This window comes from Dendrobates tinctorius, unplaced genomic scaffold (assembly GCF_039654945.1).
Source record: "Dendrobates tinctorius isolate UK_male_01 unplaced genomic scaffold, ASM3965494v1 ptg000011l, whole genome shotgun sequence".
Taxonomy (NCBI): domain Eukaryota; kingdom Metazoa; phylum Chordata; class Amphibia; order Anura; family Dendrobatidae; genus Dendrobates; species Dendrobates tinctorius.
Genome location: NW_027361679.1, coordinates 31,897,016 through 31,916,003, shown reverse-complemented (window position 1 = coordinate 31,916,003; position 18,988 = coordinate 31,897,016). Strand labels below are relative to the sequence as shown.

Genomic DNA, 18,988 nt, shown 5'->3' with positions numbered 1-18,988 from the left:
CCCTTAGAAGACCATTTTTCACTGAAATGAAGTAGTTTAAAGAGGTTTTAGCCTCAATTATTTTTATAATTTTCTTGTAAAAAGGGTGTGATCTCCAACATATGCTTTTATTTTGTTCATATACATATACAGGTGCCTCTCATAAAATTAGAATATCATCAAAAAGTAAATTTATTTCAGTTCTTCAATGCAAAAAGTGAAACTCATATTTTATATAGAGTCATTACAAACAGAGGGATCTATTTTATGTGTTTATTTCTGTTAATGTTGATGATTATGGCTTGCAGCCAATGAAAACCCAAAAGTCATTATCTCAGTAAATCAGAATAATTAACAAAAAAAACACCTGCAAAGGCTTTCTAATTATTTATAAAGGTCCCTTAGTTTGTTTCAGTAGGCTCCACAATCATGGGGAAGACTACTGACTTGACAGATGTCCAGAAGGAAGTCATTGACACATTCCACAAGGAGGGTAATCCATAAAAGGTCATTGCTAAAGAAGCTGGCTGTTCACAGAGTGCTGTATCCAAGCATATTAATGGAAAGTTGAGTGGAAGTAAAAAGTGTGGTAAAAAAAGGTGCACAAGCAACCAGGATACCACAGCCTTGAAAGGATTGTTAAGAAAAGGCCATTCAAAAATTTGGGGGAGATTCACAAGGGGTGTACGTGTACTGCTGCTGGAGTCATTGCTTCAAGAGCCACCACACACAGACGTATCCAGGACATGCGCTACCTTGTGTCAAGCCATTTATGACCAATAGACAATGCCAGAAGCATCTTACCAGGGCCAAGAAGAAAAATTGGACTGTTGCTCAGTAGTCCAAGGTGTTGTTTTCAGATTAAAGTAAATTTTCCATTTCATTTGGAAATCAAGGTCCCAGAGTCTGGAGGAAGAGTGGAGAGGCACACAATCCAAACTGCTTGAGGTCTAGTGTGAAGTTTCCACAATCAGTGATGGTTTGGGGAGCCATGTCATCTGCTGGTGTAGGCCCACTGTGTTTTATCTACACCAAAGTCTTGATAAAACACAGGAAATTTTAGAGCACTTCATGCTTCCGTCTGCAGACAAGCTTTTTGGAGTTGTAAATTTCATTCTTCAGCAGCACTTGGCATCTGTTCACACTTCCAGAAGTACCAATACCCTGTTTAAAAACAGCAGTATCACTGTGCTTGATTGGCCAGCAAACTCACCTGAGAATCTATAGGGTATTGTCAAGAGGAAGATGAGAGACACCAGACCCAACAATGCAAAGAGCTGAAGGCTGCTATCAAAGCAATCTGGGGTCCATAACACCTCAGCAGTGCCACAGGCTCATCACCCACATGCCATGCCGCATTGATTCTGAAATTGATGCAAAAGGAGCCCCGACCGAGTATTGAGTGAATTTACTGAAAATACATTTCAGTAGGCCAACATTTCAGATTTTAAAATCATTTTTCAAGCTGGTGTTATAAAGTATTCTAATTTACTGAGATAATGACGTTTGGGTTTTCATTGGCTGTAAGCCATAATCATCAACATTAACAGAAATAAACACTTGAAATAGATCACTCTGTTTGTACTGACTCTATATAATATATCACTTTCACTTTTTGTATTGAAGAACTGAAATAAATTAACTTTTTGATGATATTCTAATTTTGTGAGAAACACCTGTACATATACATTTTGTACAGTACATAAACTTACCAGTGTTGAAATGTTCGAAGTGTAAGCCGGGGAAGGTTTTCCTCCATTTTTTTTCAAAGAACTGACAAACATCTTCCCTCTTTCATCTCCTCTTCAAGTAAATAAACAGGTAATTTACTATGTAACTCTTAAGAAATGTAGCATCAGAGAAAGCTTGCACATAAGAGCTTGATCAAAATCAGCATTATCATAAACCAAATATCTATCTTTCAGCTTTATTTTTTTTTTAGGCCTAAGATTGGGTTTTTATTAATTTCATTACCCTAGGATCCCACTAGTCACAAGAACAAAGGGGTCTATGTACTTGAAATGTGCAAATGCCGCTTTTAGGCTGTGTGCCCACGATGCGATTTTTAAGCGTTTTTGCCGCGATTTTCGGTGCGAAAACGCTGCAAAAACGTTTAAAAATCGTGTACAGAACGCCCCCCATGCATTCCTATGGCATTCCGCACATGCTGTGCTAATGCTGCGCTTTTTTCCGAGGCGGAATCGCATTGTGGAAAAAATCGCAGCATGATCATTCTTTTGTGCGGAATCGCAAAGAATTGCCGCGATTCCGCACCCATAGGAATGCATGAGAACCGCTTACTTCCCGCATGTGGCTATGCCCACCATGCGGGAAGTTAAGTGTCTCATGTGCGGTTGGTACCCACGGTGTGGAGGAGAGGAGACTGTCCTCCAGGCCCTGGGTACCATACCCCTGTAAAAAAAAGAATAAAAAATCGAAGGTATATTTACCTTCTGACGTCCTGCGCTGCATTCCCGGCCTAAGCGTTCCCAGTAATGCCTTGCGGCAAGGACCTGTGATGACGTATTCTCGCGTGACTCTAGCGGTCTCGCGAGATCGCTATAGTAACGCGAGACAAACGTCATCACAGGTCTCGCAAGGTAATACTGGGAACGCTGAGGCCCGGGATGGCAGTGCGGGACGTCGGAAGGTAAATATACCCCGATTTTTTATTTTTTTATCATTTTTAACTTTCTATCTTTTACTATTGATGCTGCATAGGCGGCCTCAATAGTAAAAACCTGGTCACACTTGTCAAACACTATGTTTGACGAGTGTGACCAACTTGTCAATCACTTTCCAAGTGATGCTTCAAATCGCTTGAAAAGTGCTTGAGAAAATCGCGGTAAAATCGCGCGGGAAAAAAACGCGCGATTTCTGGGAAGGTGTCCAGTTTTCAGTGTGCGTTTTAACCCGCAACGTGGGCACATAGCCTTACTTGTACCAGAAGCAGTACCATTGTGTGTGCAGTGTGTGGTTTTGCCACTAATTCCTATTCAATTGAATATGTTTAAAATGCAATTGAACTTCAATAACAGATACAGTAAAGCACTGCAAGAAGCCACAATACTTGCACTCTCCTTAAAGGCAACCTGTCAGCTGTTTTGGACACCATAAGATACGGCCACCGCCTCTCAGGGCTTATCTACAGCATTCTATAATGCTAGACAAGCCCCTGGTCTGACCTGAAAGATAAGAAAAATAAGTTTAATTATACTCACATGGGGGGGGAGGGGTCCAGTGCGGTCCGGTCCGATGGGTGTCGTAGGTCAAGGTCCGGTGCCCTATCTTCTTGCGACGCCGCCCTCTTGCTTGCTTCCTCGCTCCCGGCATCACAATTCTGTGCAGGTGTACTTCTCTGCTCTGTTGAGGGCAGAACAAAGTACTCCAGTGCGCAGGGGTCAGGAAAGGTCAGAGAGGCCCAGCACCTGCGCACTGCAGTACTTAGCTCTGCCCTCAACATAGTGGAGAAGTAAGCATTATAGAATGCTGTAGATAAGCCCTGAAAGGCAGTGACCGCATCTTATAGCAACCAAAACAGGTGACAGGTGCACTTTAAATGGGATGTCCGTAGTGATGAGCGAGTATACTCGTTGCTCAGGTTTTTCCGAGCATTCTCGGGTGTCCTCCGAGTATTTTGGCGTGCTCGGAGATTTAGTTTTCGTCGTCTTATCTGCATGATTTGCGACTTATAGACAGGCTGAATACATGTGTGGAATGCCTGTTTATTAGGGAATTCCCACATGTATTCAGCCTGTCTACAAGTCGCAAATCATGCAGATAAGACGAAACACTAAATCTCCGAGCACGCCAAAATACTCGGAGGACACCCGAGCATGCTTGGGAAAACCCGAGCAACGAGTATACTCGCTCATCACTAGATGTCCGGTCTAAAATGACATGTTTGCAGTCACTCTAAGTGACTGTAGGCTTGTGAATCCTCACATTGTGCACAGTTGCGCGTTGTGAGGATTCACCGGTATCAGCATCGGGAACGATGGTCACGTGATTGCAAATATGTGATATGCATACTCCCGGTGAGAATCTGAATAGACTGTTTCAGGCTTTCTCAATGCAATTGTTATCACTAAAAATCACCTGACAATATAATTCTCCAGGTGCAATTTCAGAGATACCAAATATGCATCATTTGTATTTTATTTAAGTGGTGAAAAAAAATTCAGAAATTCGTAAGGAAAGAACAATTTGCTAGTGACCCCATTTTCCAAGAGCTGTAATGTTTTCAAGTTTTAGATTTGGAGCTGTGAGAGGGCTTGATTTTTGCGCCTTGAGACAATGATTTTATTGATATCATTTTGGGGTAGATAAAACGTTTTCACTGCTTATTACATTGTTTTGTGCTGTTGTGGCAGCCAAAAAAACCCCCGCATTTCTAGCATTTTGATTTTTTTTCTCATTATGCTGTTTATTGATTCGATTAATTTATTTTATATCTAGATAGAACATACTTTTAAGAACGCAACAATATCAAATGTGTATATTTTTAAAATTCTCTTTATTCCTTCATTGTGCATGGGGAAAAAGAGGGATGATTTGAACTTTTATACTTTTTCTTATTTTTTTTTAAACTTTTTTTACTTCTTACTGTATTTGATACTCCACTTAGGGGTTTTGAACCTGCAATCATCCAATCGCTTGTACTTTACACAGCAATACTATAGTATTGCTATGTACAATTTAGAAAAAACACACTGTCTTCTATAGACTCCAGCCATGGGCAGGCTTTCATAGGAGTACCGTCATGACAGGCACAGGGGTCTTCAGCCCTGGCCATCATGGCAACTCATTGGCGCCCTGTGATCACGTCATGGGTTCGCCTATGGGCACATAGAACATCGTGCCCCCCTGTTGGCATGCTTTAAATGCTGCTGTCATTTGACAGATTAACAGCCTGTTAACGGCATTTAACAGGTTACAGACAGATGATGGCTGATTATTAGGGCTCGTACACTCACATGACCGTAAAAATCAGACAAGTGTTATCAATCGTTTTGACGGACAAGTATTATCAATCGTTTTGACGGGCAAGTATAGCGATACTCACCTGTCCTGCGTCCATGGCTGCTTGCTGCTGTCTGTCATCGGTCAGTGACTTCAGACAGCAGAGGACGTGGTGATGTGAGTAGTGCGTGCCGCGCCCCCTGCAGTCCGAACGTCACTGACCGATGACGTGGCAGATAGCGGTGAGCAGCCATGGACGCAGGACAGGTGAGTACCTGACACCCAGCGACTGAGAGGTGAGTATGTCTTTTTTTTATTTTTACATGCCGCAGCAGCGGCAGCATATGGGGGAATAATCTAAGGAGCTTCTTATGGGGTCAGCATAAGGGGGAATAATCTAAGGAGCTTCTTATGGGGTCAGCATATGGGGGAATAATCTAAGGAGCTTCTTATGGGGTCAGCATATGGGGGAATAATCTAAGGAGCTTCTTATGGGGTCAGCATATGGGGGAATAATCTAAGGAGCTTCTTATGGGGTCAGCATATGGGGGAATAATCTAAGGAGCTTCTTATGGGGTCAGCATATGGGGGAATAATCTAAGGAGCTTCTTAGGGGTCAGCATATGGGGGAATAATCTAAGGAGCTTCTTATGGGGTCAGCATATGGGGGAATAATCTATGGAGCTTCTTCTGGGGACACCATATGGGGTCAGCATATGGGGGAATAATCTAAGGAGCTTCTTATGGGGTCAGCATAGGGGGGAATAATCTATGAAGCTTCTTCTGGGGACACCATATGGGGGAATAATCTATGGAGCATTTCCCACCCTAGGCTTATACTCGAGTCAATAAGTTTTCCCAGTTTTTTGTGGCAAAATTAGGGGGGTCGGCTTATACTCGGGTCTGCTTATACTCGAGTATATACAGTATTTTATGTCGAGTGGTCTGAGGAAAAAAAATCCCAGCATTTACGATTTGTCTACGATTCTCATATTGCATTCATCCATTCAAGTCTAGCTGTCCATGGAAAACATCGGACCACCCTTGGATGACAAGCTGAATGGAGGAGGTGTAGAAAGCTTTTTTATTTCCACATCTGAGAAAATCAGATCTCACTCTGATCATTCTCTGTTCAAACTCTGATCAGCCACGGTCCAGCACCTGGCATCCCCGTCGATCAGCTGTTACCGGTGGCGGTGGCTGCCATCCGGAAGTACTTAGTTACGAAGCTGGCTGTTCACTTTTAGTGGACGGGCTTGTTACTACACATCCGCCTCCTATTGATTTGTATAGGAAGTGGAAGTGCAGTACCCTGTGGTGGCCACTACAAGTAGATGGCCATCTCCCCAAGTAGGTATTTCTGGCCAGCTGCCACTTCCGCCGCCACTGATTACATCTGATCGGCTGGAATGCCGACTCCGGCCGATCAGACATTGAAGACCTTTGCCAAGGATAGGACAATCGCTGTAAAAGTAGTGGACAACTTTAATGTATATGCAGGACCGTTTTTTGAGTAAAGAAGGACCATGTTTGCTTTAAACATGCCTGGAGGAGATAATCTGCTGTCATAAGTGTCTGTTACAAACTTACTGCTAACCATTGATATAAAAATGCATGTTTATGGTAGATCAGATAAACTAAATGAAGTAGCATATAAAAGTTTGGGCACCCCTTGTCAAAATTACTGTTATTGTGAACAGTTAAGCAAGTTGAAGATGAAATGATCTGTAAAAGTTAAAGATGACACATTTCCTTTATATTTTAGGCAACAAGGGAAAATAGATTTTCATCTTTTACATTTTAAAAATTACAAAAAGGAAAATGGGCAGATGCAAAAGTTTGGGCACACTGCATGGTTAGTACTTAGTAGCACAGTTTTTTTAAAGTAACACAGCTTGTAAATGCTTTTTGTAGCCAGAGAAGAGTATTGCAATTCTTGCTTGAGTGATTTTCATCCATTTTCCCTTGGACAATTCTTCCAGTTCTGAGAGATTCCTGGGTCGTCTTGCATGCACTGCTATTTTGTGGTCTAGCCACAGATTTGTAATGATGTTCAGATCAAGGGACTGTGAGGGCCATTGTAAAACCTTCAGCTTGCACCTTTTGAAGTTGTCTATTGTGGATTTTGTCGTGTGTTTAGGACCATTATCCATTTGTAATAGCAATCCTCTTTTCAACTTCAGCTTTTTTACAGATGGTGTTAGGTTTGCATCAAGATTTTGTTGAAATTTCATTGACTCCATTCTTCGCTCTACCTGTGAAATGTTCCCAGTGCCATTGGCTACAACACAACCCCATGGCATGATTGATTCACCATCATGCTTAACGGTTGGCGAGATGTTCTTTTCCTGAAATTCTGTGCCCTTTTTTCTTCACACATACTTTTGATCATTGTGGTCAAAGAGTGCTAACCTTATCAGTCCACATGACTTGTTTACAAAATACATCAGGCTTTTTTAGATGTTCTTTTGCATAATTCTGAAGCTGAATTTTATAGTGAGGATTCAGGAGAGGTTTTCTTCTCTTCCAAGAAGACCATAATTGTGCAGGTGTCTCTGAACAGTAGGTACCACAATTCCGGAGTTTGCTAAATCTTTCTGAAAGTCTTTTGCGGTCAAGCGAGGGTTGTGATTTGCCTTTCTAGCAATCCTAACAGCAGCTCTCACTGAAATTTAGCACATATTAACTGCCTTTTCTTAATTACATTTTGAACTGAGGAAAAGGCAACTTGAAACCACTTTGCTATCTTCTTATAGCCGTCTCTGGCTTTGTGGGCCTCTACCATTTTCATTTTCAGAGTGCTAGGCAGCTGCTTAGAAGAACCAAAGGCTGCTGTTTTTTTTGGCACAGGAGAGGAGGCTGTTTTTTTTTATAAATTTGGGAAATTTGCATCAACTGGCGTTTCCTAATGATGATAGTGAACAAGCCACAACCCTAACAGGCTAATTAAGGTCTGAAACCTTTGTCAAAGTTATCTAAGCACATAAATCTTAAAGGGTTCCCAAGCTTTTGCATTGGCCCATTTTCCTTTTTGCAATTATTGAAAAAAAAATTACAATATTTCTTTTTTGTCTTAAATACAAAGGGAATGTGTCATATTTAACTTTAGGCCTTTTGGAGATAATTTCACCTTCAACTTGCTTAACTGTTCACAATAACAGTAATTTTGAACAGGGGTACCCAAACTTTTACATGCCAGTGTATGGGGCCATTTACTTGACCGTTTTTTTTCCTTGCACAGACAACAGAGACATCTCCGATTTTGATCTGAGGATTGGATCATCTGACATTCGAATGTGGTCCAATTTTCACGAACTGTCACATAGGAGAAGGTGGAAAATGTTTTTTTTTTATTCATGTATGAGAAAAACTGATGACACTCAGACCACATTCTGATCAACTCGTACACTCTGGAACGTGGAAAATACTGACATCTGAATGAAGCCATTTTCAGAATTAATTTCACAGAATTTTTAGATATTCAGGACCCCATACAATAATTTACAAACATGTACTGTACACTTACCTGAAGCTAACATGGCTGGAGACAGATGATGCATTGGATGAGGAAGTCAGATGAGGAGAGATGGCAGTAAGGTTATAACTGATGGGAGGAATTATGCTACATGGGCTTTTTTGAGGCTCAAAGCTGGTGCAAGATTCTTTTAGTGCTACATAAGGCGTTCTGTTCTGATTTAATCCATTAAATAAAGTGCTAGCATTAGATGCTATATCATTCTTCTCACTCCTATCTGTGTCCATTTTGATTGTCTTGACTTTTAATGGTTTTGCATCTTTTCCTTTAGATTCTATATTGAAGTCCTGTAAGTAAAGGCAAGAAATGAAAAATTAAAACATGTTAATCTGAATATGTTCAGTCAAAATGAATAAGTATAATCAATCCTAAACAATGTGTCTATTGCCTAATCTATTCCTACAGCACTTTCAGGATTTTGATCTGCACCTACAGTTGTATGAAAAAGTGTTTGCCCCCTTCCTGATTTCCTATTCTTTTCCATGTTTGTTACACTTAAATGTTTAAGATCACCAAACAAATTTAAATATTAGACAAAGATAACACAAGTAAACACAAAATGGAGTTTTTAAATGAAGGTCTTTATTATTAAGGGAAAAAGAAATCCAAACCTACAGGGCCCTGTGTTAAAAAGTGATTGCCCCCCCCAAAACATAAATGAATTGTGGTTTATCACATTTTTTGGGAAGCTGTGTTCAAATTCCCTAGCCACACCCAGTCCTGATTACTGCCACACCTGTTCTCAATCAAGAAATCACCTGAATAGGACCTGCCTGACAAAGTGAAGTAGACCAAAAGATTGTCAAAAGCTAGACATCATGATGAGATCCAAACAAATTCTGAAACAAATGAGAAACAATATAATTGAGAATTATCAGTCTGAAAAAGGTTATAAAGCAGTTTCTAAGGCTTTGGGACTCCTGTAAACCATAGTGAGAGCCATTATCCTCAAATGACGAAAATGTGGTACAGTTGTGAACCTTCCAAGGAGCGGTCAGCCAACCAAAATTACCCCAAGAGTGCAGCAATGACTCATCCAAGAGGTCACAAAAGACTTCACAACAACATCCAAAGAACCGAAGGCCTCACATGCCTCAGTTAAGGTCAGTGTTCATGACTCCACCATAAGAAAGAGATAGGCCAAAATGGCCTGCATGACAGAGTTCCAAGACGAATGTCACTGCTGAGATATAAGAATATAAAGGCTTGTCTCAGTTTTGCATGAAAATATCTTGATGATCCTGATGATTTTTGGGAGAATACTCTGGACTGAGGAGACCAAAGTTGAACTTTTTTGATGGTTTATGCCCCATTACATCTGGCGTAGAAGTAACACAGCATTTTAGAAAAGGAACATTAAACCAACAGTAAAATATGGTGGTGTTAGTGTGATAGTCTGGGGCTGTTTTGCTGCTTTAGGACCTGGAAGACTTGCTGTGGCAAATGGAACCATGAATTTTGCTGTCTACCAAAAAATCCAAAAGGAGAATTTCTGGTCTTCTATTCATGACCAAAAGCTAAAGCCCACTTGGGTCTTGCAGCAGAACAACGATCCAAAAAACACAGCAAATCCACTTTTGAATAGCTTAAGAAAAACATAATTAAGACTTTGGAGTGGCCTAGTCAAAGTCCTGACCTTAATCCTATTGAGATGCTGTGGCACGACCTAAAAAACGCTTCAATGCACTGCTTATGAAGACTCAATGCAGATTAAATCTTGAAAAAGTTTAATGTACAGTTTTACATTAAACCTGTACATTAAACTTTCTTCAGTTTTAATCTGCATTGAGTCTTTATCAGCAGCATTGAATGTCACCTCCATCTCGTTCCATATCGCCCTTGGCTTCTTTGCGACCAGTGTCTTGCAGCAGCTGATATTACGTGTCTATCAAATGTTGCCTCAGTGCAACTTTACCAGGTGAGTGGATTCCTTATTCCTCTATTCTGTTATCATCGGATAAGACCCTATTGCGCTCGTCTGTTTCCCAGTCTTTTCATCCACATGACCTTAAAAAAGCAGTTCATGCTCGGAAACCCTCCAACGTGGCTGAATTACAACAATTCTGCAAAGATTAATGAGCCAAAATTCCTCCAGAGCGTTATACAAGACCCATTGGCAGTTATCGCAAATGCTTAATTGCAGTTGTTGCTGCTAAGGGTGGCCCAACCAGTTATTAGGTTTAGGGGGCAATCACTTTTTCACACAATGCCCTGTAGGTTTGAATTTCTTTTTCCCTTAACCCCTTAACAACTGCTGATACCCCTTTTAACAACGGTAGTTAAGAGTACTTAAACCACAGCGCCGTTAATTAACGACACTGTGGAAAAAGTGTATAGCACCCCCAGAGTCAGATTTTCTTTGAGGTCTCGGCTGCTGGGGGTAGCTGAGACCCCAGAGAACATGATTCGGGTTGGTTTTTACTGACCCCGCTTTTGCAATCCCCATTATTAACCGTATAACGGCGACGGCAAAAAAAAAGTCCGATGTGCCATTTAATTTCTCTCTCCTCTGATGTGATCGCACATCAGAGGAGAGAGAAATAGGGTCCCCGATCCCCCCCAGTACCTCCCGGTGGTCCTCGGCCCTCCTGCTTCCCCTTCATGGGAGCCGCTATCTTCTTCCGGAAGGAAAATGGCTGTCGCATGTGCAGTGCGCCCGCCGGATCTGCCGGCCAGTACCCGGCAACAACAGGAAGGTTTTTCCTATTAGTTCATTTTGGTCACTGTGATAGACCCTATCACAGTGATCAAAATAAAAGAATTAGTAAATAAGCCCCCCTTTTATCACCCCCATTGGTAGGGAAAATAATAAAATAAAGAAAATATATTTATTTTCATTTTTCCATTAGGGTTAGGGTCAGGGTTAGGGTTGGAATTAAGGTTACGGTTGGAATTAGTGTTAGGGGTGTGTTGGGGTTAGAGTTGGAGCTAGAATTGAGGGGTTTCCACTATTTAGGCACATCAGGGGTCTCCAAATGCGACATGGCACCGCCATTGATTCCAACCAATTTTGCGTTCAAAAAGTCAAATGGTGCTCCCTCCCTTCTGAGCCCAGACGTGTGCCAAAACAATGGTTTACCGCAACATATGGGGTATCGGCGTACTCAAAACAGATTGCACAACTTTTGCGGTCCAATTTCTCCTGGTACCCTTGTGAAGATAAAAAACAGCGGGCTAAAAAATCATTTTTGAGGGAAAAAGAGATTTTTTTATTTTCATTGCTCTGCGTTATAAACTTCTGTGAAGCACTTTAGGATTCAAAGTGCTCACTACACATCTAGATAAGCTCCTTGGGGGGGTCTAGTTTCCAAAATGGAGTCACATGTGGAGGGTTTCTACTGTTTAGGCACATCAGGGGCTTTGCAAACGCAACATGATGCCCGCAGAACATTCCATCAAAGTCTGCATTCCAAAACGGCGCTCCTTCCCTTACGAGCTCTCTCATGCGCTCAAACAGTATTTTCCCCCCACATATGGGGTGTCAGTGTACTCAGGACAAATTGCACACCAACTTTTGTGGTCCAATTTCTCCTGTTAGCCTTGTAAAAATAAAAAATAGCGGGCTAAAAATCATTTTTGAGGAAAAAAAAGATTTTTTATTTTAACTGCTCTGCGTCATAAACTTCTGTGAAGCACTAGGGGGTTCAAAGTGCTCAAGACACATCTAGATAAGTTCCTTAAGGGGTCTAGTTTCCAAAATGGCGTCACTTGTGGGGGGTTTCCACTGCTTAGGTACATCAGGGGCACTCCAAGCGCGACATGGTGTCCAATCTCAATTTCAGCCAATTCTGCATTGAAAAAGTCAAACGGCGCTCCTTCCCTTCTGAGCTCTGCCGTGCACCTAAACAGTGGTTTAACCCCACATATGGGGTATCGGCATACTGAGGACAAATTGCACAACAACTTTGGTGGTCTAATTTCTCCTGTTAGGCTAGTTTCACACTTGCGTTTTTTTGCTGCGCGTTTTTTGCGCACACAAACGCATGAAAAAAACGCATCATGCATTTGTGTGCGTTTTTTGCGGGTTTTGGTGCATTTTTAAAAAAAAACACGCATGCTTTTTTGCGCATATGTGCGCATTACAATGCGCACGTATGCGCACCCATAGACTTTAATGGGTGTTTTGCTGTAAAAAAAACCGCATTGCGTGGGCATGCGCTTTTTGGGGGCAAGTCGGACGCACAAAAAATGCAACTGGATGCATTTTGTGCGCCCGAGCGCACACTGCAAAAAAACACATGCGCATACAAACACATACATGCGCATATGTATGCACACATATGCGCACCCATGTTAAAGTATAGGGGGAAAAATGCATGCTTTTTTTGTGCTAAAAAGCAGCGCAAAAAAACGCAAGTGTGAAACCAGCCTTACCCTTGTGAAAAATATGGGGGCAAAAAGATCATTTTTGTGGAAAAAATATGATTTTTTATTTTCACGGCTCTATGTTATTAACTTCTGTGAAGCACTTGGAGGTTCAAAGTACTCACTGCACATGTAGATAAGTTCCTTAAGGGGTCTAGTTTCCAAAATGGTGTCACTTGTTGGTGGTTTCCACTGTTTAGGCACATCAGGGGCTCTCCAAACGCAACATGGCGTCCGACCTCAATTCTAGCCAATTCTGCATTGAAAAAGTCAAACGGCGCTCCTTCCGTTCCAAGCCTTGCCATGCACCCAAACAGTGGTTTACCCCCACATATGGGGTATCGGCGAATTCAAGAGAAATTGCACAATAAATTTTGTGGTACAATTTCTCTTTTTACACTTCTGAAAATAAAAAAAAATGGTTCTGAATTAAAATGTTTATAAAAAAAGTTAAATGTTAATTTTTTCCTTCCACATTGCTTCAGATCCTGTGAAGCACGTAAAGGGTTAATAAACTTCTTGAATGTGGTTTTGAGCACCTTGAGGGGTGCAGTTTTTAGAATGGTGTCTCTTTTGGGTATTTTCTGTCATATTGACCTCTCAAAGTGACTTCAAATGTGAGGTGGTCCCTAAAAAAATGGTTTTGTAAATTTTGTTGTAAAAATGAGAAATCGCTGGTCAACTTTTAACCCTTATAACTTCCTAACAAAAAAAAATTTTGGTTCCAAAATTGTGCTAATGTAAAGCAGACATGTGGAAAATGTTATTTATTAAGTATTTTTGAGACATATCTCTCTGATTTAAGGGCATAAAAATTAAAAGTTTAAACATTGGAAATTTTAAAAATTTTCACCATATTTCTGATTTTTTCATAAATAAATGCAAGCTATATAGAAGAAATTTTACCACTAATATGAAGTAAAATATGTCATGAAATAACAGTCTCAGAATCAGCGGGATCTGCTAAAGTGTTCCAGAGTTATAACCTCATAAAGTGACAGTGGTCAGATTGTAAAAATTGGCCTGGTCATTAAGCTGCAAATTGGCTCCGTCACTAAGGGTTTAATAATAAAGACCTTCATTTAAAAAGAAGCAAAACAAAACTGCATTTTGTATTTTCTTGTGTTATTTTTGTCTAATAATTAAATTTGCTTAGTGATCTGAAACATTTGTGTGACAAACATGCAAAAGAATAGGAACTCAGGAAGAGAGCAAACACTTTCTCACAAAACAGTATATTCGCTTTTATTGCTGTTCACAGTCTAGGCCTGTACACTTCTATTTGCTTTATTCAGAATTAGTGTGATACAGATTATTAATACATTTGTGTGCAAGACCTTTGTTACCTGTTGACTAATTGTTATGTTATTCACACTTATAGTTTTGGAGTATAGATGAACCAAATATAAATTCATATGGCTTACCTGTATGGCCAGTGCTTTCTTCTCTCCTGGGTAATCATCTTTTTTGGAGTTTTTGATTTTCCTTGGTGGTGATGGATTGTCTTTCGAAAGCTTTTGTACTTTGGCACTGATTTCCTGTGAGAACCTTTCAAAAATATTGAATAATTGTTATATATTATATATAAGATACATATAATTCAATTTTTTTAACAGAGGGAAATGTAGTTAAATATTTGTAGATTTGCAAATACTGGTTACTGCCTCCAAAAATGTCCCCTACACACAGTATGACGCACAGTGAGTTCCCCAACAATATCCATTGTACGTACAGGTGCAGCTCACAAAATTAGAATATCATCAAAAAGTTAATTTATTTAGGTTCTTCAATACAAAAAGTGAAACTCATATATTATACTGTATAGGGTCATTACAAACAGAATGATCTATTTCAAGTGTTTATTTTTGTTAATGTTGATGATTATTGCCTACAGCCAATAAAAACCCAAAAGTCATTATCTCCGTAAATTAGAATACTTTATAACACCAGCTTGAAAAAATGATTTTAAAATCCGAAATGTGGGCCTACTGAAATGTATGTTCATTAAATGCACTCAATACTTGGTCGGGGCTCCTTTTGCATCAATTACTGTATCAATGCGGCATGGCATGAGGCGATCAGCCTGTGGCACTGCTGAGGTGTTATGGAAGCCCAGGTTGCTTTGATAGAAGCCTTCAGCTCTTCTGCATTGTTTGTGTCTGGTGTCTCTCATCTTCTTGTTGACAATACCCCATAGATTTACTATGGGGTTAAGGTCAGATGAGTTTGCTGGCCAATCAAGCACAGTGATACTGTTGTTTTTAAACCAGGAACTGGTACTTTTGACAGTGTAGACAGGTGTCAAGTCCTGCTGGAGAATTAAATTCCCATCTCCAAAAAGCTTGTCAGCAGAAGTGCATGAAGTGCTCTAAAATTTCCTGGTAGATGGCTGCGCTGATTTTGGTCTTGATAAAACACAGTGGACCTACAACAGCAGATGACATGGCTCCCAAAACCATCGATTGTGGATACTTCACACTAGACCTTGGAAATCAAGGTCCCAGGGTTTGGAGGAAGAGTGGAGAGACACACAATCCAAGCTGCTTGGGGTCTAGTGTGAAGTTTCCACACTCAGTGATGGTTTGGGGAGCCATGTCATTTGCTGGTGTAGGTCCACTGAGTTTTAACAAGACCAAAGTCTTGATAAAACACAGGAAATTTTAGAGCACATCATGCTTCCCTCTACTTTAGACCTACATTTTTTTTTAATTTTCACTAAGGTAACAGGAAAAAATAGACCCCAAAATATGCAATTTCTCCAGAGCACACAGATACCCCATATGTGGGGGAAAACTACTGTTTTGGCATATGGCAGGGCTCAGAAGGGAAGGAACGCCATTGGACTTTTTTTTTAATGCCAAATTTACTTGTCCATGTCGAGTTTGGAGAGTCTCTGAAATGCCTAAACTATGGAAACCCCCACAACTGACCCAATTCTGGAAATTGGACCCCTGAAGGAATGTACCTAGATGTGTAGTGAGCACTTTGAACCCCCAAAGGCGTGGAGTCACATCCATATTCATGACCTTAATGTGTACCATGTGACCGCTGAAGACAGGAAGAAGCTGTCAGCCCTGGGACAACGGAGGATGCAGGGGATGTTTAGCGATGGCACAGGAGGGTGAGTATGATGTCCCAGCCACCTTCTCTTGCCACCGCTCCCCCTCCCCCGCTGGCTTTCTTCACAATGACTCGTGTATAAGCCGAGGGGACATTTTCAGCACAAATAAAGTGCTGAAAATCTCGGCTTATACACGAGTATATACATATGTCTTGTCCATGTATGGTTTGTTCCAGGAGCCAATTAATCATCAGATTGTCCTGGTTCCTTGACACCTGATTCGGAGCTTGTTAATCCGTGCAACGTCTGAGCCGGCATGACTCATGGAGAGCTGGTATTTGAACCACAGTCTCCCATGTTGGTGGTTGTGCACTTTTAAGAGCTGTGACAGCCAACTAAGGTAGGTATTATTGTGTTAGGAGCCTTAGTATATAATTTATTTTTCACAGGGCAGAACCGGGATTTGAACCCCAGTTGGATGTCGTCATGAGGACATCAGGTCAACATGGCAACAATCGGCCCCTCGCGATAATGTTGCAGGGGCGCCGATCAGAGAGCAGTGGTGGCTCCCTCCCTCAGCTTGCCTGCTAAATACTGCGGTTGAGATTGATCACAGTAATTAGGGGGTTAAAGTGCCAGGAGCAATGCGGGAGTGTTGAATGTCAACTGTTAAAATCAGCTGACACCCAGCCGCAATCGCACGCACAGCCTCTGCACAAAATCGCCATTACGTATCCATACATCATAGGCATAACCGTTGTTTTAATTTTTATTTCATAAATCAATAGTACACATGAAAACAAGCAACTTTGTAATATATCATAGCAGAAAAATGTTCTTCTTTCTCTTCCATAATTGATCAGTCATTATTAAGACAGACCTTCCAATAACTGAGCTAGAATCGTATCAGTAGCAGCTCTCATCTTCTATCTGGATAGGAGGAGGGGGAGGAGCTCTGTCTTCAGCTCCTCCTTCCTCCCCATCTACATATAATATTACCCATAATAACTGCCATCTCCTATCTCAGTAATGTAATAATCTGTCTTCACTGAATACAGATGTTAGCTCAGAATTGAGAATTTTGATAATGACTGATCAATTATGGCACAGAAAGAAGAACATTGCTTGTTTTCATGTGTACATTTGATTTATGAAATGAAAATTGAAACAACGATTATGCTTTAAGTCACAGACATGCCAAACCTCCACACAAGAAAAAATGATGGTCCTGAGTACCAAAAAATGCAATACATTTGCATTTGGAAAGAGGGTAACTTCTGTAACTGTAAGGGAGTGAAGCACCGAAGGAGCCGAGGGGGAGTTGCCTTCCTAGCTCCGTGCCCGGAACCATCGAGCAGGGCATTAGGTTCCCCGGGGGATGCTTTAGTGGACTGCGCGAGCACCAGGAACAGGAAGAGGGCAGGACGGAGAGTGGGAGAATTGGGCGCGCTTTCAGCAGAGCAGCGCAGGGACGGGAGCAGCGAGGACGCTGACAGAGGAGAGGACAGGAGACAGGCGCAGCGACTGAACACTGAGGGACCGCAGACACAGGCGGTGAGCACTGAGTACGAGAAGCCTGTCACTGCACCGCCTGGAGGGCTGGTTGCTCCCCTCCTGTTGAAGACTTTGTCACACCAACAGACTGCGCGCCTTAAGATGCTCCCCTGCAGTGAGACCCTGCTTTATCCTGAGACGCTTCTCTGTGACCGAGGAACATACTGTAACGTGACACTGACCTGCCAAGAGAGACTGCCCCAGGCAGAGCCCCTGACCCTGGTGAGAGGACGCCGTTGCCGCAGCAGAGGGAAGAACCTTGCATGCAGGGGGATACCGCCATCCGCATACCCCTTGAGCTCTCACGTTAACCCCCATACGCCAGTTGGACTATACCTAAGACCCCAGAGCCAAGCGACATCAAGCACCCCTGGTGCCTGGGTGCCTACGTGGGAGAAGAGTGATCTCTACAAGCAAGATCTCCAGGAACTGATAAGTTTCATCCTCATAAGAGAATAACTGTCTGTTGTTTTGCACTTATGTTATTTCTTCAGTCTCTGATATCACCTGCTACAGCATTTTCTCTGTTATATTAAATTTTCACCAGATATTCTCCCTGTAAATAAACCTCCCCTTTTACTGTTGGTCTGCCTGCTCCGTGGTGACATATATTCCTCCTGCACGTTATTACATAACAATGGCAAACATATTGGGGAATCCTACCTCATTCCATTGGAGACATCTGTTTTAATTTGGAGATTTTCAGAAATAAAATATAAAAATGAATTTGGTAATTTTTTTTGACATGTTAGTTATTTAGCCAAGTGGGAATTAATTCTTATATTTGGGAGTTCTTTTTAGAACTCTGTCCCATTAAAGAGACTCTGTCAGCAGGGAAAAACTCTAACGAAGTCCCACCACTCGGTGTTTCACAGCGGGACCAATTTTTTAAATGCATCTTCCAACCTGCTTGTGTTCCCCAATCTTCACTCCCCTTTTCTTTGATTGACAGCTCTGGCTCCATAGGGCCAGAAAAGGGTGGCGATATATAGAAAACAAACAAGTGAAAAGGTGCACATAAATGAAGGACCGAGCGCCTGTACTTCGCATGAACAGTCATTTTGTGCTGACAGAGTCCTTTTAACTAACATACTGGGAAGAGACGATCATATCTCAGGAATGGAGAGCTGCAGGGACAAAAGAAAAAAAGTGCCAAATTGAAAAGAACAGCGACATTTACACCTGGTAAAAAATTACATATTTATCATATTTATGGCAAGTCACAGGTCTTCTTTAATCTTACATCTGATCTATCATTTTTCTCACTATTGACATGTTTGGTTAGGTTTGCCATTTGGACCCCAGAACATTAGTCAGACATTTTTAGTTTTCGAGGAGGGAGGATTTACTTACAAATAAGCTTGTCACCCACCTCTCAGAGAAGCCATCCTTCTTGAATAGGTCATGTTGCAGCAAAACCATACATGATGGCCTCTTGTCTGGATCAATTTGTAAACAGTGCTGGAAAAGACATACAATGATAATGTTTGAAATATACAGAAAAGCTCACTGCTATTTGTCTAACGAGAATG

General features: G+C 41.4%; 1 protein-coding gene across 3 annotated transcripts in view; it reads right to left on the bottom strand.

Annotated features, from left to right (window-relative positions):
- The window catches only part of CDKL2 (cyclin dependent kinase like 2), a 135,891-nt gene that overhangs the window by 14,894 nt on the left and 102,009 nt on the right, over positions 1 to 18,988 (bottom strand). For all 3 annotated transcript variants that reach the window (XM_073590603.1, XM_073590599.1, XM_073590595.1), the window contains 4 exons: positions 18,829 to 18,917; positions 14,266 to 14,389; positions 8,468 to 8,763; positions 1,692 to 1,782 (listed from right to left, as the gene is read on the bottom strand). In XM_073590603.1, coding sequence (XP_073446704.1) covers positions 1,692 to 1,782; positions 8,468 to 8,763; positions 14,266 to 14,389; positions 18,829 to 18,917 — 600 coding nt within the window. The remainder of the gene's footprint in view (positions 1 to 1,691; positions 1,783 to 8,467; positions 8,764 to 14,265; positions 14,390 to 18,828; positions 18,918 to 18,988) is intronic.